The sequence below is a fragment of the Acomys minous genome (assembly GCF_964271855.1).
Source record: "Acomys minous genome assembly, chromosome: 5".
Taxonomy (NCBI): Eukaryota; Metazoa; Chordata; class Mammalia; order Rodentia; family Muridae; genus Acomys; species Acomys minous.
Genome location: NC_140494.1, coordinates 60072415 through 60099155, shown reverse-complemented (window position 1 = coordinate 60099155; position 26741 = coordinate 60072415). Strand labels below are relative to the sequence as shown.

General features: G+C 41.7%; 1 protein-coding gene and 1 long non-coding RNA gene across 4 annotated transcripts in view; one reads left to right on the top strand and one right to left on the bottom strand.

The window, feature by feature from the left end:
* Positions 1–2203: 2203 nt before the first annotated feature.
* Positions 2204–20453, bottom strand: LOC311597253. The gene is made up of 8 exons (XR_014779150.1): positions 20364–20453; positions 17844–17915; positions 16703–16918; positions 15538–15641; positions 6973–7016; positions 5737–5927; positions 3680–4238; positions 2204–3467 (listed from the first exon to the last, which is right to left on the bottom strand). It is a non-coding gene; the product is annotated as an uncharacterized lncRNA (long non-coding RNA).
* The window catches only part of RANBP3L (RAN binding protein 3 like), a 55459-nt gene continuing 47499 nt past the window's right edge, over positions 18782–26741 (top strand). The window contains exons 1-2 of one of the 3 annotated variants that reach the window (XM_084781456.1): positions 18782–18797; positions 19615–19788. In XM_084781456.1, coding sequence (XP_084637582.1) covers positions 19698–19788 — 91 coding nt within the window. In that variant the 5' untranslated portion in view covers positions 18782–18797; positions 19615–19697. Of the gene's footprint in view, positions 18798–19190; positions 19789–26741 lie in introns of those variants that run through there. The other 2 variants (XM_084781455.1, XM_084781458.1) reach the window with 2 other exon arrangements.

Here is a 26741-nt window from a genome sequence, read left to right as displayed (position 1 = left end):
CCTGGGCATTTATCCAAGAGAATCTGTATTATGCTACAGAGATACTTGTTCACCTGTGATCATTGCTGCTGTATTCACAATAGCTATGAAATGGAAGCATCTTAGATGTTCATGATAAAAATGTGGCCCATTTACACAATGGAATATTACTTAGCTAAGAAAAATGAAATCATGAACTTCTACAGTAAATGGGCGAAAGACAAATGTTGCATGTTTCATTTCATTTGTGGATGATAACTTTGGATTTTTAAATATGTGTATTTTATTTGGAATACCATAGCGGTTGGGAAAGGGGCTCTGGGAGAATTTTAATAGAAAGGAGATAGAACGCAATGATATGAAGGGTCAAATGGGACTACTGACATCAATTATTTGACTAATTGTTTTTCTCTGCTTTGTTTTTAATTTTTTACTGCATCTATTTTGTGCATTAATGTGTGCATTTGTCCCGGCCCACGGGGTTTTCAGTGGGTACCTGTGGGGGGGCAGACAAGTGGGGGGACAGGAGACACAAAGAAATGAGGGCAAGTCTGGATTCTGATCAAGCCCCATTTATTGAAAATTTCACAGGGTTTTTATAGGCACGGGGGCATGAGTATTTGCGTAAGTGAGGATTGTTATGGATACTTAACTCTGGAATGCTCCAGCAGGTGTCTACCTTTACAGCTGCTATAATCACAGAAGAGAGAAATTCCAGAGAGAAAGGGAAGTTGTAAAAGATCTGGTTAGTTAGGAAAAAGTTCCTGGAACTGCTGCTCGCAGGCAGCTGGCCTTTAATCTGTTTTTACCAGTAGTCTTACTGGAAAAGCTAGTTTATAGCCAGAAAGGAGTAGCTCTTACTATGAGCTTGGGGGTCTTAGAAGGACCACCGTCCCCCACAATAAACCACAACAGGTGTCTAACTGCCGAACCATGACAGGATCAGCTGGTTTCTGGTAAATGACAGACTGCTGGAGAAATAGGAGCCTAAAGGTGAAGGCTCTGACAAGATGGCTGAACACTGGCCATATGGCCTACTGTCCCCAACATGCATTCCTATGTGTGTATGCATGTGGTGGGGTTCATATGTCATACTTTCCATATATTGGGGCCAGGTGACAACATGCAGAAGTCAGTTCTCTTCTTCCACCATATGGGCCCCAGGGACTGAATTCTGGTCATCAAGCTCAGGGGTAAGGACACCAACCCACGGAGCCATCTTGCTGGCTCTCTCTTCTCCTGCTTCCACCTTTACTGACTTCCTTCTGTGTGTTTTGGGATTATTTCAGTCTTATTTTCATTGTTCCTTGAGGCTTTTTATTTTCATAAATATTATTTAGTGAAGTATATATATATTTCTTTCACTAAATACAGTGTACATTAATTATTATCAACTGATTATTTAGTGACTGTGTATTTTCCCATAGTACATACAATGTCCTTCCCACATGGTCACAAGAAGCTGTATGAGTCTATCCAAAAATAATAAAACTCACAAAGTGTACGTAGATGAAGAAAAGAAATCCTGGCTATTGTGTGTCTGTCTCCTGTGTTGGAAGATGCCAATCAACATGACTCACACAGTATCAAGAGCAAGCCATCAGTCTTTTTTTTTCTACTGCTCTGAAATTTTCCCCTAGGCAGTAACCACACAGTGGAAAATCCCCAGCATGAAGATTCACAGACAGAGTGTGTAAACATATGCTGGTTGCTAGATTTGTCCGTTCATGGTGTTTCTAATAATGAGCAGCTCTCAGAGCAGCAAAGGATCTGATCTGAGTGGGACAAGACCCAGCCCAGGGCTGCATAAAGGGCCACGTGTGTTTCACAGGGAATGGCTGACATTGCCTTTCTTATACTTGTATTCATGTTTACTTAAAATTGTTTGTCCAGGTTTTCAAGTCAAAGAACAAACTACTTAGCTGAATTTTTAAATGATAATTTTTTTAAAGACATAGAGACCTTGAGAGGAAATTGGTATCAAGAACCATGGAGTATTTTCTTCAAAGTCATTCAACCTGCGTGTGAAAGGAGCAAAAATTCAGATTCCCAACCTTGTTCTACTAATTATTAATAATTAATAAATGCTAATAATTTTTCAGTTGTCCATCAGCTAAAACATCCTCTCTTTCAAACATGTATATTCAGAAAATCTGGTTTTGTTATTTTTTTTTATTTTAATTTTATTAATTTATTCAGATTACAACTCAGTTGTTATCCCATCACTTGTATCCTCCTGTTCCTCCCATGGTGTCGTTATTTTTTACCCACTGTCCATTTTCATCAGGTTCAAAGCTCCCTCTGGCTTCATTCACCACTCTTCTCTCTGACTGTTAAGCTCTCAGGGCCCTCGGTTGCTCTGTTCTTGACAGTCCAGTGTCAGAGCAGAAGCCTCAGAATGCCCAGTTGAATGTTGGAGCTGGGGAGACTCTTTGTCTAGCTTGTGTTCGTGCCTTAGTGAGTGCAACCTGCTTACTCACCTGTTGTGAGGGGTAGAGTTCGGTGCAGTTCATGTGAACTTCTGCACGGATTAGGGGCCATGGACACAAAATACACTTCTTATTACCTCAAGGGCTTATCCTTTATCAGGGCCACATGGGCTGTCGAATAAAGCAATTTAGATGTCTTGTGCTGAGTCCAAGGAAAAGGCACGTGCTTTGCCACACCCCGTAGTTGAGCATGGGCTATCTCTACTCAGCTGTGTGGATTGACAAGATGCAGTATTGTAATTTACCAGCTAGACTCCGATGAAGGCTTCTAACGAGAAATGCACCCCTGTTTTCCACAATGAGCCTCCAACACTCGTTAGGTAGCTTCCCATAGTGCTCCTAAGTCAAGGTGAAGTATAAGCTTTCTGTTGCGGCAGAACACCATGACCAAAAGCAAGTTGCGGAGAAATGGGCTTATTCGTCTTACACTTCCACATCACAGTCCATCATTGAAGGCAGTCAGGACAGGAACTCAAACAGGGCAGAACCTAGCGGCAGGAGCTGATGCAGAAGCCACGGAGGGGCACTGCTTCCTGGCTTCCTCCTCATGACTCACTCAACCTGCTCTTGTATAGAATCAAGGACCAGGAGCCCAGGGATAGCTCCACCCACAATGGACTGAGCCCTTTCATATTAATCACTAGTAAAGAAAACAACCCCCTGCTGGGTCTTATAGAGGCATTTTTTCATTTGAGGATCCCTTCTTTCAGATGACTCTAGCTTGGGTCGAGTTGACATAAAACTAGCCAGGACAGCAGGCTTTGTGTCCGCCATTTTCTAGACTGCTGGAAGACTTTATCATCTCTCCCCTGTCCAGAAATAGCTATTCTTGTGCCCTCTTGCTTCTTATTACATGTCCTGGAGGCAAAAGCCATGAATCACGTCTGTTGATTTGGTCCATTGTCGTCCAACACCCGACGAGGTCTTCACTGAGCTCGGCCCCTGCTGGCCTCAGCTCAGCTTCTTTCTTCAGCAGCCCTGATAGAAGGCTGGTGGGGACTGAGGGGTGATGGGAGGATGTGAAAAAACAGCTGGCAGCTGCAGTCCCTCCATTTGAAAGTACTTAGTAACCCTCCCTTCCACACAGCCACTATCTCCTTCCTACATCCACCCATACCTATGTAGTCTTAAAAGATGATTTAATCTGGCTCTCTTAGCTTACAGGTGAGGAAGTTGAATCCACAGCAAGGGAAATATGGAAGATGCATTACCTTCCTTAGCTTGTTCCTTTGTGCCAGAGTCTCTGGAGTATTCTAAGTGGAAGGAAGTAGGGTGCAGTAGATTATTGCAGGAGAAGCAGAAATGGCCCCCAAGCTGCTGTATCAACGGGTTGTTTACAAGCTCCAGAAAAAAAAAAAACCAGAAAAAAGAAAAACAACTTAAATCTGAACATGTTTTCTCCTTAATTCAAATGATAGAATTTTTCTTCAGAAAATGTAGATGGTTTTTATGACGGGATTATGTCCCAGCAAATTTACAATTTTAAGTGTATGAAAAAGCACTTATTAACCCTTAGACACTGAGCACCATATCTTACAGCACCCTGCACACCAGAGTGCATCAGCTGGACTCCTGTGGTCGCACGAGCCACCAGGAGCTGTAGCTCACTGTCACAGCAACAGCATCACAGGGGAGTGTTGTGCTGTGTGTCACCAGTCTAGGAACCACATCACTTCCGGACCACTGCGAAGGCCATGAAAACTCACTGTCCTCTCACAAACCGGGAGGGGTGTGTTTGGAAGTCAGCTCTTCAGGAATACATCTATCCTTCTGTGTGGAAATAGAAAAAAATGGTCCTGTGTTTTATTAGCATAGTGACATAACTGTGCCAATTTTGTGTTTGCTTTTTCTGTGAATGAATGATGCCAGTGAGTATTATGAGTTCCAGCGCCACCAACTCACTGTCAAAATTCACAATTACATTTTTCTTAGCTGAATAACAAACCACATTTTTGTTATCCACACATCATCAATCGGTGGGCATCAAGCTGTGTCCGACTCCTAGCTATTGTTACGAGAGAAGCAGTGAACAGTCCTGGTAGCCATTGTGACAGCTGGCTTCGCTGCCAGAGTTGACTTGGAAAGAGTACAATTCCATTTCTGCTATGTAATTAAAGTTTACTGAACATTTGTGGACTAAGAATTTAAGGAGAGGAGAAAAGTCAGTCTAGCCCCAAACCAGAAACTTCTAAATCATTTTGTTTACACATTATTCTTATAAAACTAGCAACATCTTATTCCTGGGAAATTTTCGATCCTGGATTAATGTTGTATTTTTTTTTTTAACTGCCACTTTGGGGGTTGTCTTTCCACAGGCAAGGACTAAAGGGGGAAAGGTGAAACACACTTAAAAAGACTGCCTAGGATCACTTTGTGAGAGCGGGAGCCTAGATTGCGTGTGGTGGTGCCTACCTCCTACAATGAAGGACACTGTTGAACCTGAGACAACAGCACCCAGCCAGAGTGCATCTACCTGTAGTCTAAGAACTACAGGTCCTTTCACTTTCCAAGGCCCTTGCTCCCAAATGAATCTGTGTGCCCCTCCAAGACTCTCGTGTCTCCAGTGTGCTGGGCTCTGCGGGGAGCCCAGTGATAATTCAGTCATGAAGATCTTCTCTCTGATATATGAAGACTGATGGGTGAAGACTAAGTGAGAGCCCAGCTATCTGCAAACCAGCTTCCAGAGCTATAGGAGACAGATGCTCCTGTACCTAGCCAGTATCTACCATAGCGGCTCAACCTGGCTCACACAGCTCCCACAAACTGGATAAGCACCACTTCCCTGCTATGTTCCAAGTACATTTGTATTTGTGCCTCAAACCTCCAAAGGTTATATTTATTTTTATAAATATGTATGTATTACATGCTTTTAATATAACCCCCAAAGGGCAGGGGCTTCCTTTGTCCTACTCACTGCTGTAGCCTCAGTTTTCCTAATAGCCTTCAAATGTATTTTTAAAATATATTTTGAGTACAAGATTATATAAGCAAACACCAAATCCAACACCCCAGGATTCTCTAACCAGGAAAGATGTTATTCCAAGCAACAGGCAGTGAGTTCTAAGAGAGGCAGCTGGAAAAATATTAAGAGGACCATGGCAAGGTTAGCTTTGCTTTCTTATTTCTGGAATGGGCACAATCTGATAAACACTTAATCTTTTTTTAAATCAAAACATATCCCAAGGGAAATACAAGTAGAAAATTGCTTTGTTTGAATGCCTTCCTGACTGAATCTGGGCCAAGTAAACATCAAAGTGGTAATACTTACCTGAAAAGTGAGCTTTATAAAGAACAGTGGAGATTGATCCAAACGCTTTGCCTTTGGAGAGTTTTCTAATTGTGACATCACTGCCTGTTCAGGAACGCATCTCTGAAACCTCTTGAGAAGGTGTATGAGGAAGCTTTGCAGATGAAATGTGAATTTGTTGAGTACTCTTTTAAATCCACTTTCCTTCATCTCTAAAATGTAATATTTTTATTTATATTAATTTATCTATATACTTCCTGCTTCTGGTCAGCAGCAACCAAACTGTCCAACATGGTATTTTGCTGTTGCTAAAGAGTATTTAGTTGGCTTTTAAAAAAAATCTTTTACTCTTCTCCCATACATTACATCCTGATGGCAGTTTCCCCTCTGTCCACTTCTCCTAGTGCCTTCCTCCACCTCCCCTCTCCCCCAACATAACTTCCTCTCTGTTTCCATTAAAACAAACAAGCAAACAAAAAACAAAAGAGCTGGCCTCTCAGGGATGTCCACTGAAGATGGCCCATCAAGGTACAATAAGACTGAGTACAAACGGTCATGTCATGGTTGGGTGTGGCAACCCAATAAAAAGTAAAGAGTCCCAAGCACAGGCAAAGGAGTCAGAGACACCCCCACTCCTGTTGTTGGGAGTCCCACAGGAACACCAAGCTGCACAGCCACAAGGCAATGTAGCCAGAGGACCTAGCTCAGACCCATACCGGCTCCGTGGTTTTTTGTTTCAGTTTCTGAGAGCTCTTATGAGCGCTGCTTAGCTGGTTCTGTGGGCTGTGTTCTTGTGATGTCCTTGACCCCTTTGGCTCCTACAATCCTTCCTCCTCCTCTTCTTTGGGGTTCCCCTGGCTCTGCCTAATGTTTGGCTGTGGGTCCCTGCATTTGTGCCCATTGGCTGCTGGATGTTATTTTCTCCACTGAAAGCTGCCTTTGCATTTTTTTCCCAAACCAATTGTGTATTATATGTGTTCATTTATTTCAGGATAATTTATTTTATTACAGATCTATTTACCTTTATTGGTATTGGTCTCTTCCTGTCATGTTCCTACAACTGTAATGAATCTTCACTGTAGGCTTTGATTTATTATTTATTTTTTTATTTTGGTTTTTAAAGAGAGGATTTCTCTGTAGCCTTGGATAGCCTGGACTCTTTGTGGACCAGGCTGGCCTTGAACTCACAGCTATCTGCTTGCCTCTGCCTCCCTGAGGGCTCTGCACCCTGCTGGATTTGATCTTTTAAGAACTTACCTTACTTGGGGTTCTTTAATGCCTCTACCTCCGTTCCAATTCACCTACCATACATAGATAGGAGAGAAAGAAAGTTAAGAGGGACAAGAGTAGACCTTTTTAGACTCAGTTCCTTTGGGCGATTCTACTCTTTGTCCTCAGGATTCCAACAGCAAACACAGCACCAGGAACAAGCACCAGAGGGAGCAACAGCAGACACAGCAGCCTCTTCAAAGTCTTCTGTGGCGCATCTCTCTCTCTAGGAGCATCTCAAAGCAGAGCAATGAACAGCCAAGTGATGCAAAAACCAAGCCTCTGGTTTGGGGGCTCTATTTATCTCCTCTCAGAGTCCATAGCACGATGTTTATCAACTAACAAAGACCTGCAAGAGCCAGTTCCCTCCCTAGCAGGCAAACATCATGCTCGCTCTCACAATTTGCTTACATCCCACACTTGGGATCAAAATGAAAACATTTTATATCAACTACAATTTTTGTTCTTTCTCAAAATAAATTTAGTTATTTTATGTCCTTCTGATTTTCACACATTAGTAAATGTGTACAATTATATTTACTTAAAACACTGATTTATTTCTGAAATCAGTAATTTTCCTGATAAAATTAAATTTGGACAGACTGAGGCTAGAGCAATCTTGAGTTTTCTGTCTTATAATCCCAGGGTTTGGCTCTATCACTTAGGTCTTCATTTTTTTCTAGTCAAAATCTTTAGAGTAGAGATTACACATATTTTTTATATAGATGATTGTATCATCTGAAAAATATAGTTTACTTCTACTTTTTCAGTCTGGGTATTTTATTCTTTTTCTTGTCTTATTGCACTGACCAGAATATCTCACATAATCTTCAAAAATAATATTTTTATTATTATTTGTGAATTTCAGTCTATATATTTTTGATAAAACTGTTGAAACAGACATCCCTTTGTGTCTTTCTTAAGAGGAAATAATGTGTCCTTCCATTGTTAAGTATAAGGTAAATATAGGCTGCTCATTCATTTCCTCTGTAAAACTGAAGACGTTTCTTTTGTTTGTAATTTGTTGAAGATTTTAAAATCATCACGAGTGAGACTTGCCTTCTTATCTGCATTTTTTGTGATTAGAATATATTATACTTGTTATTGCTCCTTCAGATATTTTTCTCTCTTACCTCTTTTAAGATTTCCTCTTTTATCACTGGTTTTGAACAATTCGATTCTATGTGTCTTGGCATAGTTTGCATGAGGAATCTTGTGCTTGAATTTGTGGATTTATAATGGTTACCACACTCAGAAATATATATTATACATTCTACTAATATATATTAATGTCACCACTAGGATCATCTAACAGTTCACTGATGCTCTGTTCATGCTAAGAAACCAGACTGATAAGATACCCCCTTGTGAATTCTGGATACAAGCACTATTTTGCCCCTGTGTGATTGCCAAGCACCATAACTTCTCCCTATTTCAGGTGATTGTATTCCTGGACTGGGGTAGTTCAAGGATGTGCCTATCAGCTGCAAACAGGAGAAGTGGCTGATGTTCCAATAAATCTGCTCTACCCAGCTCTTTCTTGACCAGTGTTCTTTCCTGTGGACTCCAGTGACTGTGTCCATCCTGAAGGGTTAGTTCTATCTTTTCAGAGCTAAGGTCTACATGGGCCCCTCTCTTTACTGTAGTCTTGAGCTGCTCTTAAGAGGTTTAACTAGAGTAATCTTAGGCTTGTCCCCACTTGTTTTCTCTCTTTCTGGAATTAGTCATCTTTATTGTACTGAAAACATCTTTAAGTGTATTTTTTTTTGTTAGTGGTTGAAAAGGCTTCTAGGGGGATAAATCTGGTCCTATATCCACATATTGGCTATTAATATGACTTGTAATATATACTAACATCTGTGCAAAGAATGATACACTCACTGTGAGAGAGATACAGACAGATAAGAATCCAGTTTTAAGATTTCTACATGTAGAAAAATGCAATTGGACCCATACTTGTCACCATGCACAAAACTCAAGTCCAAATGGATTAAAGACCTCAATATAAAACCAGAGACACTAAATCAGTTAGAAGAAAAGGTGGGGAAGAGCCTGGAACACATCAGCACAGGAGACAACTTCCTGAACAGAACACCAACAGCCCAGGCCTTAAGGTCAACAATTAATAAATGGGACCTCATGAGGCTGAGAAGCTTCTGTAAGGCTTGAGACACTGTCAAAAGAACAAAGCGACAGCCTACAAACTGGGAAAAGATCTTCACCAACCCTGCATCTGACAAATGTCTAATATCCAAACTTTATAAAGAACTCAAGAAATTAAATGCCACCAAACCAAATAACCCAATTGAGAAATGGGGCTCAGAACTAAACAGAGAATTCTCAACAGAGGAATATCAAATGGCTGAGACACACTTAAAGAAATGCTCAACATCTCTAGTCATCAGAGAAATGCAAATCAAAACAACTCTGAGATTCCATCTTACACCCAGCAGAATGGCTAAAATCAAACATTCAAGTGACAACACATGCTGGCGAGGATGTGGAGAAAGAGGAACACTCCTTCATTGCTGGTGGGAATGCAAACTAGTACAGCCACTTTGGAAATCTATCTGGTGCTATCTCAGAAAAATGGGAATAGGGCTTCCTCAAGACCCAGCTATTCCACTCCTAGGAGTATACCCAGAAGATGCTCCAGCACACAACAAGAAAATTTGCTCAACCATGTTCATAGCAGCCTTATTCATAATCGCCAGAACATGGAAACAGCCTAAGTGCCCCTCAGTAGAAGAATGGATAAAGAAACTGTGGTACATATACACGATGGAATATTACTCAGCTATTAAAAACAAGGATTTTCCAAAATTTGTGGACAAATGGATTGAACTAGAAATGATCATAATGAGTGAGCTAACCCAGAAGCAGAAAGAATCAAATGGTATATACTCACTGATTACCGGACACTAGCCCAAGGGACAGGTCCCATGATAGTCTGCACCTACCAGGAAACGGGGATAGAGGTGAGGACATCCTATTGAGACTCTAGATGAGGAAAATATAGAGGATAGGCAAGTAGGGGGACCCAGAGGGTCCTAGAAACCTACAAGAAGAACATTATGATGGCTAGATCTGAGCCCAGGAATTCTGCTTGATCTAAGGCACCAACCATGGACAAAACGGGCAGTCATCATCAAACCCCTACCCAGATCTAGCCAAGGGACAGAACATTCTCCACAGCTAAGTGGAGACTGGGGACTGACTTTCACAGGATCTCTGGTGCCCCATATTTGGCCATGTCCCTTTGTGGGGGAGGCCCAACGGCACTCGGAAGAAGGATAGAGGACTACCAAGAAAAGACTTGATACCCTAGCACCATATTCAGGGGGAGGAGGTCCCCCACAGCCACTGTCATAGGGAAGGGAGATTGGGGTGAAAGTGGGAGGGAGGGAGGAATGGGAGGATGCATGGGATGGGATAGAAAATGAGATGTAATAGGAATTATTTTTAATTTTCAATAAAAATGTGTTAAAAAAAAAAAGAATCCAGTTTTAAGTCTTAAGATTTGCAAACATTTTCACAAAACTATTACTTAAATGGTGAATCTTTATAGTAAGATGGTCTCTGTGCTGTTGTTTGTGTTTTAAAAAAAAGACTTTCATTTGGTTGTCTAAGTTGAAAAATTAAAAATTGGTAGCTCACTCAACTAAAAAAAAGTACTGGCCTATGAAATTTCAAAGTCTAGAAAACATTTGTTAAAGTGTCAAGGATAAGAAATATTAAACCACAGATGGCTAAGAAATCATTGATTTATTGGATGACCAAAAAACCAGAACAGTTTGAAGCTTAGCGTCAGATTCATAGTTAACATATCCACCATTTCTATTTCGGGATTCTAGGACATATTTGGTGCCTAATACATGTTTGGTGAACAAATGAGTGAAATTTGTACCTAACCATTTAATAGCCTAAGGCTGTTGGTCTGGCAGGCTCAGGAATTTTCCAGCATCACCCTTCTCCCATAATTGAGCTGCTTCATTAAAATGGAAGCAGTGAAACTAATTGGCTTTGACACAGGTTATTTTCCCAGGTCACTGATGTGGCTGTTACACACAGACTCTTCAGAAAAAGAAGAAGAAGGAAAAAAAAAAAAAAAAGCTTGTGTGCAAAGCACCTGGGGCTAAAGGCCTAACCAGCAGAATAAAGTGGGGGAGGGAGAATTGCCAAAGCTGAGAACACAGGCACAGCCCTGTCAGTGAACGGACTGACCAGATGCCCTACCCCATGGGCCGAAACTATGGATGCCCGTTGGGACCACCTGGGTTACTGTAAAATATGGTTGCTAAGCTACGTGCCAGACTTCAGACTCAATCTGAATGTGGGTAAAAAAAAAAAAAAAAAAAAAAAAAAACCAGATATTTTGAAGCTCTTAGGTAATCTAGTTGTAGAAAATCATATATCAGTGCTTCGAGCTAACAGAATACTAATCTCTGTCTCTGTTCAAGCTAACAAAATATTAACCTCTCTCTTTCTCCCCTTGCTGATAGCTGATTCAAAGTGCCCTATTTTCTACCAAAAAGGGGCTGTCAAAAAGTAGTGTGCATCAGAAAAACTCAAATAAGAGGTGAATAAAAGGCTACGTTTTTATTTTGCTATGGTTTTTCAGTTCTCTTTTTGCAAGCTCTGTTCTTGCTATCCGGCTGAAAAATTAAAGCTCACTTTGCTTAGCATTGGTCTAATTTCGTATAACTGCAATGAAATTTCCATTCCATGACTATCTGTTTCAAAACTCTCTTTTCAAGCCTCACTGGATTTCAAGGGATGAAGTATCATATTTGAGAGAAAATTAGAGCAAGCTGACCGACAACAGAAGGTCAGTGAGCAGGAGAAATTGGATCACCTGGCCTTAGAAGCTTCTCGGCTGGCTCCGTCTGCGAATGTCATCCCGTCTGGTCTGTGGGTGTCTTCGTTCCAGCTCAGAATCCCTCTGATGCCTCGAGCATCCTGGGATAGCCTCTGCTTTATCCATTTTTGGGGTGGTGGGTATCTATCCTGAACCTCTGCTTGTGGGGTTCTCTCATGTTTATCCAAATTGTATGAGGTTTGGAACAGCGGGGGCATCTGTCTTAAGTCTATATATTTAAGTGGTTCTCCCCCCACCTCCACTTATGGGTGAGGATCAAACACACGACTCCTTGCGTGCTAGACAAGCACTCTACCACTGAGCCACAACCAGCCCTGCCTTAAATGCGTTAAATGAAGCTAACAAGTAGCTAAATGAAAGGAGCCCAGTCTGTCAACTTCACAATATATCTTAAGAGTGTTAATTAAAAAAAAAAATTACATGAAGCCAAATATCAAAGATGATTGAATTTAAGCTTGGTAAATACTTATGATCCCAGAACTTGGGAAGTAGAGGGAGACTAAAGATTAAAATGTGAATATAATTGATATAAAATGTGAGTGCGTTTTGAAGAAATTTTTATTTATTTACCTTTGTCTTAAATTGTATTCATTCTTTGAGAATTTTGTACAATGGGTTTTGATCAGATTTTCTCCCTCCCTCAACTCCTCCCAGATCCATCCCCCTTCCCTAACCACCCAACTTCCTTCCCTCTCTCTCTCTCTCTCTCTCTCTCTTTCTCTCTCTCTCCCCCTCCCTCCCCCCTCTCTCTCCCCCTCCCTCTCTTTCTCTCTCTCTCTCTCCATTAAGTCCAATTGCTACTGCTAATTTATGCAGTATTGTTGGCTTGACTTGATGACACTGTCAGTTAGTGTTCTTCTTCCTCCATTTATGCTAGGGGTTTTATGGTTTGCTGTGCTGGACATGACGTATTCCCTCCCAACTATCTCCTGTTTATCCATCCTTCTCATGAAGCATATTGTCACACACGTGTGAATGTGGCTCCTTTCTGCCCACGCCCCACCCACTGCATACAATTCCTTTAAGTGTTTTTCATGGAGCTGGCCTGGTTGTCATGAATTGTCTTCGTTTTTTCTTGTTTTGAAATGTTCTTATTTCCTCATCAGCTTATCCATTTTGTTTTGCTTAGCATTGTTTGTTTGTTTGTTTGTTTGTTTGTTTGTTTTTTCCTGTCCTTGAACTTGCTCTGTAGATTAGGCTGGCCTTAACTCACAGAGATCCACCTGCCTCTGCCTGCCAAGGCCTGGGGGTTAAAGGTGTGCGCCACTACGCCCAGCTTTCTCCATCAATTTAGAGAGCTAGCTCTGCTGGGTATGAGTAGTTTGGGCTGTTATTTTCGCCCAAGGCTTGACATATATCATTTTATACTTCTGTGGCTTCTATAGTGCCAACAAGCAATGTGATATTATTCTAATACATTGACTTTTATATCAAATTGACACTTTCCCTAGAGCCTTTAATATTGTTTCTTTACTTTGTATTTTTGACATTTTGATTGTGGTGTATCATGGAACAGCTCTTCTCTGGTCATGTCTGTTTGGATTCCTAAAGGCTTCTTGGTTTTGGATGTTAAGTTTTTAAAATAATATTTTGAAATTATAAGACAATTACACAGTCCCCCCCCTTTTTAAGGTTAGAGAATTTTCTTCTATAATTTCACAGAATAAGCTTCTCATGCTTTTGAGCTCCATCCCATCTCCTTGTTTTCTGTGCATGGTTAGGTTAGGGCTCTTGAATGTACCTCAGAGTCCTTCAAGGTTTTGGCCATAGTCATTCATTTAGTTTTCTTAAGTTTGTTGACACTTACTTATTTGTGTGGGGAGTGGGCATCTGATAGATCCCTATGAAGTCATCGTTAAGATTTAATAATTGTCAATTAATGGCCAATTGCATCTCACCTATTATCTATATTATCTTGAAGCAAGGCCCAGATAGAAGTGATTTCATTTAGAAATGTTCATCGTGATTGGCACTGTGTTGCATAAAGACACTTTCACACAAGCATACATCATATGCTGAGCATACACCTCCATGCCTCTGTACCTTCCTTTTTGTCCTTTTGTCCCTGGACAGCTCTGCTTCTGTACTTATGTCCTGTGTACATATATGACATTTGTTTTTTATGACTGGCTTAAGTCATTTACTATGATTAGCTCCAATTATATCCATTTTCCTGCAAATGATGCAACTTTTTTAAAAAAATAGATGAACAAATTTCTATTATATATGCTATATATTGTACCGGCTGGTTTTGTGTGTCAAGTTGAAACAACCTAGAGTCATCAGAGAGGAAGGAGACTCAGTTGAGAAAACTCCTCCATGAGAGCTCTAGGGCAGTTTCCCAACTCGTGATCAATGGGGAGGGCCCAGCCATTGTGAGTGGTGCCTCCTGGGCTGGTAATCCTAGGTGCAATAAGAAACCAGGCTGAGCAGCCCATGTGAAGTAAGCCAGTAAACCGCACTCCTCCGTGGCCTCTGTGTCAGCTCCTCCCTCCTGAAGCCTGCCCTGTTTGAGTTTCTGTTCTGACTTCCTTCAGTGGTGAATACAATGGGGAAGTGTAAGGTGAATAAACTCTTTCTTCCCCAACTTGCTTTTTGGTCAAAGTGGTTCATCACAGCAATGGTAACTCTAACTAATGTGTGTGTGTGTGTGTGTGTGTGTGTGTGTGTGTGTGTGTGTGTGTATGTGTGTGCGTACTAATATATATGTATACTAACTAATATATATGTATCTCCCCGCACAATAAGTAAATATAAACAAATTTAGGAAAACTAAATAAATGACTATGGCCAAAACCTTGAAGAATTCCGAGGCACGCATATACATGTCTTAGTTAAGGTTACCTAATTAATATATATTATATTTCATATTTTCCTTATCCATTCTTTTGCTGTTGGACACATAGCCTGTTTCCATCACTTAGTTATTGTGAATAACATTACTATAAATACCAGTGTACAAGTATTTCAGAGATATGTTGGCTTGGCATCCTTTGGGTAAACACCTACGAGTGGAAGAACTGGGTCATACGGTAGATTTACTTTCAGTGTTTTGAGGAACTTGCATATTCACAGTGGCTGAACCAGTTTACCTTCCCACCAGCAATATATCCTGGCTTCTTTTGTCCATTCCCTTGCCAGCATGTGCTGTTTGCTTTCTCCAACACTGCCATCCTGACTGAAGACAAAATCTTAACATAATTTTCATTTTGCACAGCAAAGTAAACAGTTAATTGAATCAAGAGGCAACCTAAAGAATGGGAGAAAAATCTTTGCTAGCAGTACATCTGATAGAGGATTAATACCTAGAACAAATAAATAACTCAAAATATGAAACAACTCAGTCAATAAATGAGCTGATGAAATGGTTATCAAACGATGGAATACAAATGACCAATGTGGATATGAAAGACCACATTAGCCACCAGAGAAATGCCAAATAATTTCATTTTTGATACACTAAAATCATTCTAAACTCAACATAGTTGTCATTAAAAAGCTGATTTTGAGGAGAAATAGAGATAGAAAAGGAAGAAAAAGTACATGGACCCCCAAAAAGGAAAGTAGGTTTGAAAGGAGGGGAGGCATTGCTTGATTAGCATTTATTCCTATTAATGTAAACTTGAATGAAGTAACAAAAGTTTTATTTTATGAAGGTTTATTTGCACATTTACCTTTAAGGAGTTCTGGTCCATCACGAACCGTTCATTCACCTTCGTGTCAGTGGACTCCAGGGTCTGTAGACAATAGTGTGACTCCAGGGTCCAGCTTAACTTTCCTGGATAGTGGACATTATTGAACCAGAAGCAATACACCTTGGGTGTATTTTCCCCTAAATCAATGAAAATAAAACAGCTCCCCTCCCCACCTTCTGACCTCTGGTTTTACTTTGTTTCATTTCGACTTTGAACAAAATATTTCAATAAAAACATAATGTAAATCCCACTGCACAGCAACGAAATCTCACCTGTAAGAGGATGACCAGGGAACTTCCCCACTACTGCAGATGCAGCCTATAAGCCTCTCCTAAAACACTAGATTTGTGATCCTGTGGCTCTCAGGTAAGCTGTAGGTGAGGTGATTTAGCTCATCAGCCTCTGCTGACCTCCAGAGGGAGCCTTGAAGCAACCAGATCTATTGCTCACCAGCTAAAGAGCAGACATGACTCTGAACTGCCAGTGATGGAGGCTTTTGATACCCAGGGCGTAATGCTGCAGTTCCATGTGAAGCCTGGATAAGAGCTATTCAAGCAAAACAGTGTCTAGTAAAGCCATGTTTCCACAGGTGACAACAGTGGCAATCTAGCCACCCAAAATTACTGTTTGCTAAAATGTTACAATGCCTTAGAATAACATAACTCCAGCTGGACACAGCACTTTTGTTGCTGTTGTTTTTGTCTTGTTTTGTTTTTTGAGACAAGATTTCTCTGTGTCTAACTGGCTGTCCTGGAACTCACTCTGTAGACCAGACTGTCCTTGAACTCATAAAAATCTGCTTGCCTCTGCCTCCTGAGTTCTGGGATTAAAGGGGGTGCGCCAATTCATCCCCACTGCCCATCATGTGTGTGTGTGTGTGTGTGTGTGTGTGTGTGTGTGTGTGTGTGTGTGTGTGTGTACACTACTAGCTTACATAAAGGAACAATGTTCTGTTACTTGAAATCAAGACGAAGCATAAAGTCTCAACTGTAATTCATTCTTCCTAAACTGTAATAGCCTTCTACATTTTTTTTATAGTTTTGAGATTATATTGAGAACAGATCAGGCCTGTTAGGGTCTTTTAACAATCTGTTAGGGTCTTTTTTATCCTTTCCTTTGAGGATGAAAATGAGAAATGCCTTACCGCCAGTTTTGGCCCGTGTAACACCTTTCATGAAAGACTGTAAGAGCTGGAGATGGTGAGTGATTAGTAGGAAAGTGTATTTGGGACAGAACAGGGCAGGTGCACACAGGAACTCACAGCAGAAGAGCCTCAAGCTGGACCAAATCCCAGCACTGGTAGGGGAAGATGGGCACATAGTTCCATTCCCAGCAAATGACCTGCTGCAGTTGATGGCTGCTGGGAGAGAGAGAATCCGTTTTTATCAAGAGTGTCACCACTACTAGGGTGACCCATACTGCGTTGGAAAGCCACATTCCCCTCAGTCTGTATAACAGCACAAATAGGATTTGATGGGTTAAAAAAAAGGGGGGGTCAGCAAGTTTTCTGAGTAGGGAAGGGGTAGATATGTCCAAACTCACTGTAGATATTCTCAAGACTAAACTAAGACTAAAAATATTTATCCATAGACTTGACATTACAAATACATTTGAAACAAGGTGAGCTGTGAATTAAGCAAGTAACTTGGTTGAGGACTGACGTCAAATGCCTGCCTTTCTGTTTTGTAAATATGGTTCAACTGAGAAGAGAGTGTTCTCCAGTGAGCTCAATACAACTTAGATTGCTCAATTGAATTCTCAACTCTAATCACAAGGCACCGAATTCCCAAGCATTCCCCTAAGAATGGCATCTGACAGGCTGCTTCCCTGCAAAAACATACCATTCTACTTTATCCTTCAGAGAGCACAGAGATGCAGGTTTCCAGAAAGGAAGAAGGGTAGGATGGAGAAGGAAAGTCTGCGGGGGTCTGGGAGACTACTCCGAACGTAAAGTGCTTGCTGTATAAACATTTCAGCTTGAGAGTGGATCTCCACCTGGTCCTGCCCAAACCTACCTCTAATGTCAGAGATAGACGGAGCCCTGTGGCTCGCTGGCCAGTAGTTTGGCCAATGCAATGAGCAAAAGGTTCAGTGTGAGATCCTGTCTCAAAATATCAGCTGGACAGTGACTAGAGAAGATACTTGAAATCAAGTTCTGGTTTCTACACATGCATGCATGGGCATGTGCACTCACGTATCCAACACACACACACATACACACACACACACACACACACACACACACACACACACACGGTGCCTGTGAAGAAAATGCCCATCCTCACCTCTGGTATGCCTTATTTACTCCCGTCACATGTAGAATTCAGCGACAATCCATGGATTCACTCCAGTGGAACCTAGAAAACCCCATGGTACAATAGCGGAAGTGAAACAATACTCAAGGGAAGAGCTCAGGTGTGCCCTTAGTGCAGATGATGTATCACAAGGCCACACCCAGGACTTCACAGTGGTACCCAAAGCAGACCCATAAGAATTCTCAGGCATCAGCCCTATTCCCTAACATTGTGGCACTTGAGACAGGTCTATAGGAAAGCTGTCAATCAAAGAAAGTGAGGCCAGCTCTGTGTAAAAATCCTTTGCTTCTTTGTCTGGAACAGAGAAGAAATACATATGTGTGAATGTGCATATGTGTGTGTGTGTGTGTGCATAAAAAGATATGAGTGGGCATTTGTGCATGTGTGTGAGCATGTGTGTGTGTGTGTGTGTGTGTGTGTGTGTGTAGTCCATACTTAACCCTATGAAATAAAAACTAAACTATAAAACAAACATTTCATTTTAGTCACAGGAATTAAAAAAGAGAAATCATACAAACATTTCATGAATTTTCAGAAACCAAAATATGCTTGGGAAATTGCAAAATGTCTCAGCATGAAAAAAACAAAACAACAGCAACAGACACAAGCCTGCTACAGCACCCTCACCCCCCCCCCCCCCCGCCCCTCTCCCAGATAGCACAAGGAGGTAACCTTATTAGGGTGTTTAATACCAGTTTCCAAATATGAGCAGAGAGCCTCGCCCTCCAGATAGCCCCGGCCTCCTTAATTCAACCTATTACCTACATTCAGACTCTGCAAGAAGCGAAGGCTGCAGGGCAGGCCCTACAGTACTCATTAAGACTCTGTTGAAGCAAAAGTTTGGTTTCCAATAGTAATGGACTGGCAAGCAGCTTTTTCTTACAACCCAGAGGCAGCAGAGGGAGACTGTACTGGGAAGCAAAGGTAAGTTTGTAAGTGGTGCTTTGTGTGTTTATTTTTCTTGCAGAACTCTGGATAGTTGCTTTGGCCCCGTAACTGTCCTCTCCTGGAGCCTCAGAGCTGTTTACAGAGTGCGAGAGTTCCAGCAGTACGTTTCCATGAGCTCATGGTCAGCCCCAGCCGCACCTTTTCCATTTTACACGTGCTCCAGAGTACCTACGCAGCTCAAGCCCTGCTGTGGGTTTGTGCTTTAATGAGAGCACAGCAGAAATAAAATGGTTAATTACCGTGCTGTCAGGGCATCCTTATAATGCCTGCTTCCATCACTATGCTAAAGCAATCAGAATGTCCTTTCTTGCCTGCCTCTTTATGCTAATCAGCTAGTTCACTAGACTCCTCCCCCTCCAGCTTCCCTTAAGAGCTGTAAGCACCCAGCTCCTGCAGGGGTAAACTCCAACCAGGCAGAGAAACCCTGATTTAATCCTGCAGTTCTTTCCCTCTGTCTGTACGTTTCTCTTCAGCCCTTTCTATACTAAAGGGGCTGGATGTCACATCAGAGAAGGAATTGAAAATAGCTAAAACTGACTGACGGGTAGTTTTTTGTTTGTTTGTTTTTGTAGGATTTTACAATCTAAAAGCAGAAAGTTTCAGAGTGCTTTGAAACAAAGAATTAAGTTGTGTTTCCAGCCAAATAAGTTGGCATCTTTGCAGGCAGGAGGTACGACACTGGTAAATATTTACTGCAGGATTCTTAACCGGGAGACGCTCTGGCTTGTTCTCCGAGGAGTAAATATTTTACATGCAAGGCAAGCTCTCCGTGTGCCTCTGTGATCTTTCCCAGAGACTTCTGAAGACGAGTCTTGGATGACTGGCTAAGACAAAATGCCCTAGTGATCCCCGAGCCATAGCCAGATTTTTGGAACCATGTCTACAACACAAAGAAAAGACGGCAGCCACATGCCCACCAGTTTGTGCGCGTGCCAGCTGAAGGCGCAGGAGGACCAGCACCAGCAAGGTGGGTCTAGAGAGCTAAGGCCTGTGTTCTGTGACTTTCTGACCGTTCGTCTGGGAAAAGCGTGGGCTGGTGAAGCACCTAGGAAGCTCTGATTGTAAAATGCTTTTTAAACTCAGAGAAGAAGAAGAATAGTGAGGCTGGACAGTGGGTTAAGATGGACTCTGTGGTGATTTGAAAAGATCATCAGTAGTTAGTAATTTCGAGAATACGTATTCCTTGGAGACATGTACTAAATGTTTAGCCGTTGTCAATTGTGCAGAGTGTGCTGGAGTGTGTAGAATTGAAAACACCCACTGAGGCAGGGCTCACTTGGCTACTGAAGAACTTCAGCAGAGAGCAGCTTTGCTAGCCTGACACTATTCCCCAGGCCCTATGACAAGTAGGGGCTTCGTTTAAATCTGGCTTGGTGAGGACTTCTCACTCGTTCATTGGCAGAAAAATACATATTTTGACGCTCTTTGTATAGCCCAAAAAGATCTGGGACAGACAGTGTGGCATTTTACTTGAAGGACACCTAAGGTCCACACCTCACAGCTTTCCATGAATAATCTTTAAAGGCATTTCAGATTGCTTACCCAGCCAGCAGGTGAATGACGTGGGAGTAAACCAGCTGTCACACCAGTCCACTGCTCAAGACAGCAGAGGACACTCCTGGGAAAGGCTGCCGCTGATGACATCTGCACTCCCCCACCCCACCCCCACCACACCACCCCCACCACCCCACCCCCACCACCCCACCCCTGAGGATAGCACTCCCCCATGCCACCCCACCGCAGGGCCACCCCTTAGGATAGCACTCCCCCACCCCACCCCCACCACCCCCTACCCCCCCCACCCCTTAGGATAGCACTCCCCCACCCCACCCCCACCACCCCCTACCCCCCCCACCCCTTAGGATAGCACTCCCCCACCCCACCCCCACCACCCCCCTACCCCCCCACCCCCCTACCCCCCATCCCTCAGGATAGCACTCCGCCACCCCCCCTACCCCCCACCCCTTAGGATAGCACTCCCCCACCCCCCTACCCCCCACCCCTCAGGATAGCACTCCCCCACCCCACCCCCACCACCCCAGCCCTTAGGATATGCCACAGCTCCCTCGTTTATTTCCCTGTAGACGCTGCTTTGGATTTTCCTCTGACCGTGAGTAGCAGCTAATGACCTGGAACCTCCCACATTCCAGGCGGCAGCTGTGTGCTAACATTTGGTGACTATCTCATGACACCTCCAGGCAAGAACCCTGAGCTGAGCCCAGCGATCTCTTGCCACACAGGGCTTAGCATAGCAAAGATAGGAGAGGATTCCTGCAAAATGACTTGAACATAAGCCTTTCAGAGCGAGCTGCACCATCCAGGTTGAAATAAATAGTTTTGAACCAATAGACTTTGACGTAGTCCTATACTCATTGCTCACGTGTTGCTAGAAAAAGTTTACCATAGTTTTGTCTACATGTTTATTTGCTGTTCTTTCTTTCTTTCTTTCTTTCTTTCTTTCTTTCTTTTTTTCTTAAAGTGTTTAAGACCTCAGTCCTCAGTCAGATGTAATATTTATAATAGAAAATTTGGTGACAGGAGCGTAAAGAAGTGAATTTTTAAATGTCTGTAACTTACTACCTAAAGACAGCTGCTGTGAATATTTCAATAGGCAGTCTAGCCTTTTCTTCCAAGTTCATGCCTGGGATATTATTTTGGTTGCTTTTAAAAATAAAGACTAGACTTACTTGGCACATAACTGCGTTTCATTTTTTATTTTTTTTCATAATTGCATTTTAAATGACAACATATGATGACCAAATTCTCATGTCATTCTATGTGTTTTGTAACGTTAGTTGTAGTGATCAACATTAGATATTTTTTTCACTAAAATTAACACTGTTAATTTTATATATAAATTAACAGTTATATCTGCACACAGATGATTATTTTCATGAAATAAATTCTTAGAGCATGAGATGTTCTAAACATTATGCAATTTTAATACTTTTTTCCTCCACCCCCTCCCCCCAGTAATAAATTCAAAAGGATATGATCTCAGTAATACTGGGCACTAGTTGTAAATTTTCTTTCCAATTTTATAAGTAGAAAATAACATCCCACTGTTGTTTTAATTTAAGGGAGGCTGCCTTGATGGCTTCTTCTTTCCTGGCTATGTCCAAAGAAGCCTGGAGAGATCATTCTGGTGACACACTTCCTAAAATACCCAGAAGGCCAGCAGCCTGCGCCTGTTTCCCCAGCCACAAACTCTTGACTTAGAATGTTTTGAAAGCAACCACATTCTTCTGCGGCCATTTCTCAAAATATCTGCCCACAAAACCACAATCCATAGAGTCATGAGGCATGCTAACGGAGTCGGGACTGGCCACCGGGTGCCACAGAAATGTCATCTAGAGGTCTGAACTGACCAGTGACATGCCCTAGAATTGACAAGCTTACGAGTTTTTTTTTTTTTTTCAGTCCTGAGGTGTAAAGGTGCTCATTCAGTGTGGTAGCAATGGCTAGTCCCAATGCTACGTTTGCACCCTGCTATTATGTAAAGTTCAGCAAAGGTCCCAGGAAGCCAACCCATTCATCTCCTTAGAAAGTGACGCATGCGTGCTACAGATGCGTACAGCAGCGTTCCGCGTTCATGCCTTTGGCCTCACTTCAGCCGGGCTGATCTTCTAGCTCTCACCTACCGCGTGGACTCTGGTTCATTAACGTGGGACTCTGCTGCAGCGCGGGCAACTTTAGCGTACGTTCTTATTTCCAGCCCTCCATACAGTGTGTTAATGTATTTTTATTTTAACTCTGGTTAAAATAGTCTTTCTGTCTAGTCAGTCATGAAAATGTACTATTTTGGTTGATGGAGTAGATGGAAGTTATTTAATTCTTGATCACTTGGGCAACAACTGTGCACAGTATTGTGTCAGACTCTGGGTGGATAGACGAGCTAAGCCATTTAAGCTACCGTTTTCTGTCCACGCTGAGTTCACTCTCAATGGAACAGAGACTACATTTGTCCAAAACAGAAATTTAGCGCCTTCCTTCTTCCTCTTATCTTACAGCTTCTTCTTCGCTATTTTGAATCCATTTATCTGTTACACTGACCACACTGGTAAATATTGCTCGGGTCTGTGAGGTTCACTATGCGTTACATATATCAAGCAAAGAACCGTCCTTGTGTTTTCTAATACTTTTACATTTACAAATGGCTTCATCTATCTTCTCATCCAATGCACACATATAAAATAGTGCATTAGTCAGGGTGAGAGGTAGGACAGTTATGGACACTGCCAAGTCCACATATGAGCCTGAGCAGAGACTGATGATGACGTTCCAGTTGATGCCTGTTCCTTGTTTCTCAGGGGAGGGCAATCTTTTGATTTAGTCAGGCCCGAAGCTGCCTGGGGGAAGCCTGCTCATATTGTGGAAGACTATTTACTTAGCCACACATTTTAATATCACTCAGTGTCACTAATGTTGACCAACTATCTTGGTACTGAGGCCCAGCCAATTTTTAAATGCCTGTTCCTTGTTTCTCAGGGGAGGGCAATCTTTTGATTTAGTCAGGCCCGAAGCTGCCTGGGGGAAGCCTGCTCATATTGTGGAAGACTATTTACTTAGCCACACATTTTAATATCACTCAGTGTCACTAATGTTGACCAACTATCTTGGTACTGAGGCCCAGCCAAATTGACATATAAGAGGATCTCCTGAGACACAGTATAATTACCTCATTTTAAAGATGCGTAGAAAGACTCTTCGGGGTTAAATGACTTTTTCCCAAGGTTATATAATAATTAAGGGCTAATTTAAATGTTAGTGCTGTTCTATTTAACTGTCTTACAAAGTGTAGATCTCAGGGTTACAATATTTGATCTTTTTTTTTTCATAGGTTCATATCAAAGAAACTGTTCCACAAGCATGCAGAATGCCTTGGAATGCCTCTTGATTTTCTTTGTGTGTTTTGATTCCAGTATTCTGAGATGAATTCTTTGAGGGTCCTGTGATTGTATCCAATTTAATCACACTACCGAGAGTTAGCAAAGACTCCACAAATCGGTCACATAATGTCACAAGGACGCCCCATCTCAGACACCCATCACTAATTTCAGAGTCCACAAGCTGCCTGTGGCCCAGGAAGTTCAACCACAAATTCAAATGTCTCAACACTCTCCCAGACTTGACAATTCATTGGGGTGGCTCACAGAATCCTGTCACTCTACTTGTGACCACTGTTCCTTACAGAGGATACTGACTATTAGCCAGGTAAGAGGTGCAGATTAAAAGTCTGGGAGAAGGGGCTGGAGACATGGCTCAGTGCTTAATAGCAATTGACTACTGTTCCAGAGGTCCTGAGTTCAATTCCCAGCAACCACATGGTGGCTCACAACCCTCTATAATAGGATCTGATAGCCTCTTCTGGTATGCATGAAGACAGAGCACTCATATATATAAAATGCATGAATAAAAAATCTTAAAAAATAAAACGATCTGGGAAGATTATGAGCACAGGAGATGGTTTCCATGGAGTCACTTTGTGCCCTCCTCCCATATGTTGATAGATTCACCAGCCAGGAGACTCCTTTCATCGGCATCTGAAGGTTTTATATGAGTTGCATTGTGTAGGCATGATTGATGATGGCGATGACCACGTGATGGAGCTCAGTTCCCAGCCTTTCTCTACAGGCCTTGGGTGGACAGGAGCTGAACAGTTCAGCCTCCAACCATAGGCGTTGTCTTCTAGATGTAGCCAGCCCTATTGTAAAAATATCTAAGGATGGAACTGGCCACTTCATTCACATAACAAAAATACACCTGTCACTCAGGAAATTCTGAGCTTGTGAAAATAATTTTTAATTATTATAAAATACATATATTTAATTATATTTATTTGGTAATTTTTGTATGTGCTTTATTTTCAACATGTTTTTCTCAAGGCAGTTTCCTAAAAGTCAGGACTATAAAGATACCCTAAGATGCCTGTTTGTTTTCTAATGAGAAACCGAAAAAGGTATAGATTTCTATGGGTAGGACCATGTGGAGGAGCTGGGGGACGCTGGGGGAGAGGAAAACATAACCAGAATATACTGTTTGAAAAAAATCTGTTTTCAATAAAAGAAAAAAATACCAAAAAAAAAAAGAGAGAGAGAAAGAAATACAGACCAACACCATCACCTTTTAATTTATAATCAACACATTTTATTGAATACTTACCATGAAGTAAATGGATGTCAGATACCTAGAATGCAAGCCTGTTTTTCCTCTCAAAATTGATTTCAAATGTGGGTTTTCTGAGGAATTAAATATTAGGAACTAAGCTGATATTTTTCAACCCTTTAGATAGACTGTTAACCATAAAATACACATTGCATTTGGATTATTGTGAATATCCTATTTTCTTCAAGTGTTCCTTTTATAGCTATGTATGAAAGAGCTTCATTTATTACCTAGGGAACTTAGAGAATAAATGAAATAAGTGTACTCCAGGAAGAGGGAAGGGAATAGTTACTACACAATTATAAATATGCAATCCCTTTAGGTGTGGTTATCATGTGACAGTGTTATGGTTCTCCAAATAGACTTGTGCTTTCCTTTGTGGCCCTGTAGCACTGGTGCTGTACACATGCAGTGACGTCATATAAGTGAGACACAGTCAAACTGGACCCAGACTGAAGGTCAAGGGTCAACACTCATTTCTGGTTTTCTGTAGACAAAGAGAAGCCTTGCAGAGGCTCTAATGGCTTTTGTTCTATCCGTGAAACATTAATTGCATTTATTTCACAAATTGATAGAGATAGATACGGTTTACTTTTAGAGAGTTGGGGAAACACTTCATGCTTCAAAACTGTTTGGCTCTTGTGTTCAAGCTTGTACCTAGTATAGGAATCCTTATCTTAATAAGCTTCCCTGACAGGTGGTGGCTGTAGGCGATGGCTCAGCGACACAGGTTCAGTTCTGTAAGATAAAGAGAGTTCTGGAGGCGGGCTAAACAGCAAGATCATACCATCAACTCTTCTAAATGACTGTCACAAGGATAGACTTTATAGCAAGTATATTTTACCACATTAAAAAAAAGGCCACACTTTTCCAAAGCCATATTTATTACACATTTGAATACATATTTAAGAAAACTAAAGGAAAAATGTAGCCAGGCCCAGTGGTGCAGGCCCTGTAATCCCAGCACTCGGGAGGCAGAGGCAGGTGGATCTCTGTGAGTTCGAGGCCAGCCTGGTCTACAAAGTGAGTCCAGGACAGCCAAGGCCGCACGGAGAAAACCTATCTTGAAAAACAAAACAGAAAAAGAAAGAAAGAGATGTTTGTTTCTCTAGTCTCGAGAATAAAGCTCCAAGGATGTAGGCTGTTCATCTTCGGTTCTCGGGCGCTATTTCTTTGAAATGGATAGTCTCCTCAATACTAATTGGTAAAATCAAAATATTTAGAATAGACGTGAGCTTTCTTAACTTGCTGGTAGCAGAACAGTTATAAGAAAAGCAGCAGCTAATGTTATTGGATAGTAGAAGATAAAAGGCGTGGCTTCTGAAGAACTGAGGGCTCTCACTAGGACCACTTCTAGTCAAGATGACGTTGCGGATCCCAGCCAGTGTACTAAGTATTTTTATGAGAAATGAAAGGTTTACACATAATCTTGCTGTATGTAGTTTATTGTAAAATATAAATGTATATGTATAAAAGAAAAATTTAAAAATAAATAAAATGAATAATGGTAAAAAAAGAAAATGAAGGTTATGACAACTCTAATAAATTAATAGTTGAAAATTGAAAAAAAGATTCGATTCATACATTAGAAAGGATTCAAAGTGCCTTTACTTAGAGATGACTGATAGAAAAACCCCCAAAGATAGCTGCATACACCTTTAGTCCTAGCACTCAGGAGGCAGAGGCAAGCGGATCTCTGTGAGTTCGAGGCCAGCCTAGTCTACAGAAAGAGTTCCAGGACAGGCAGGGCTATTA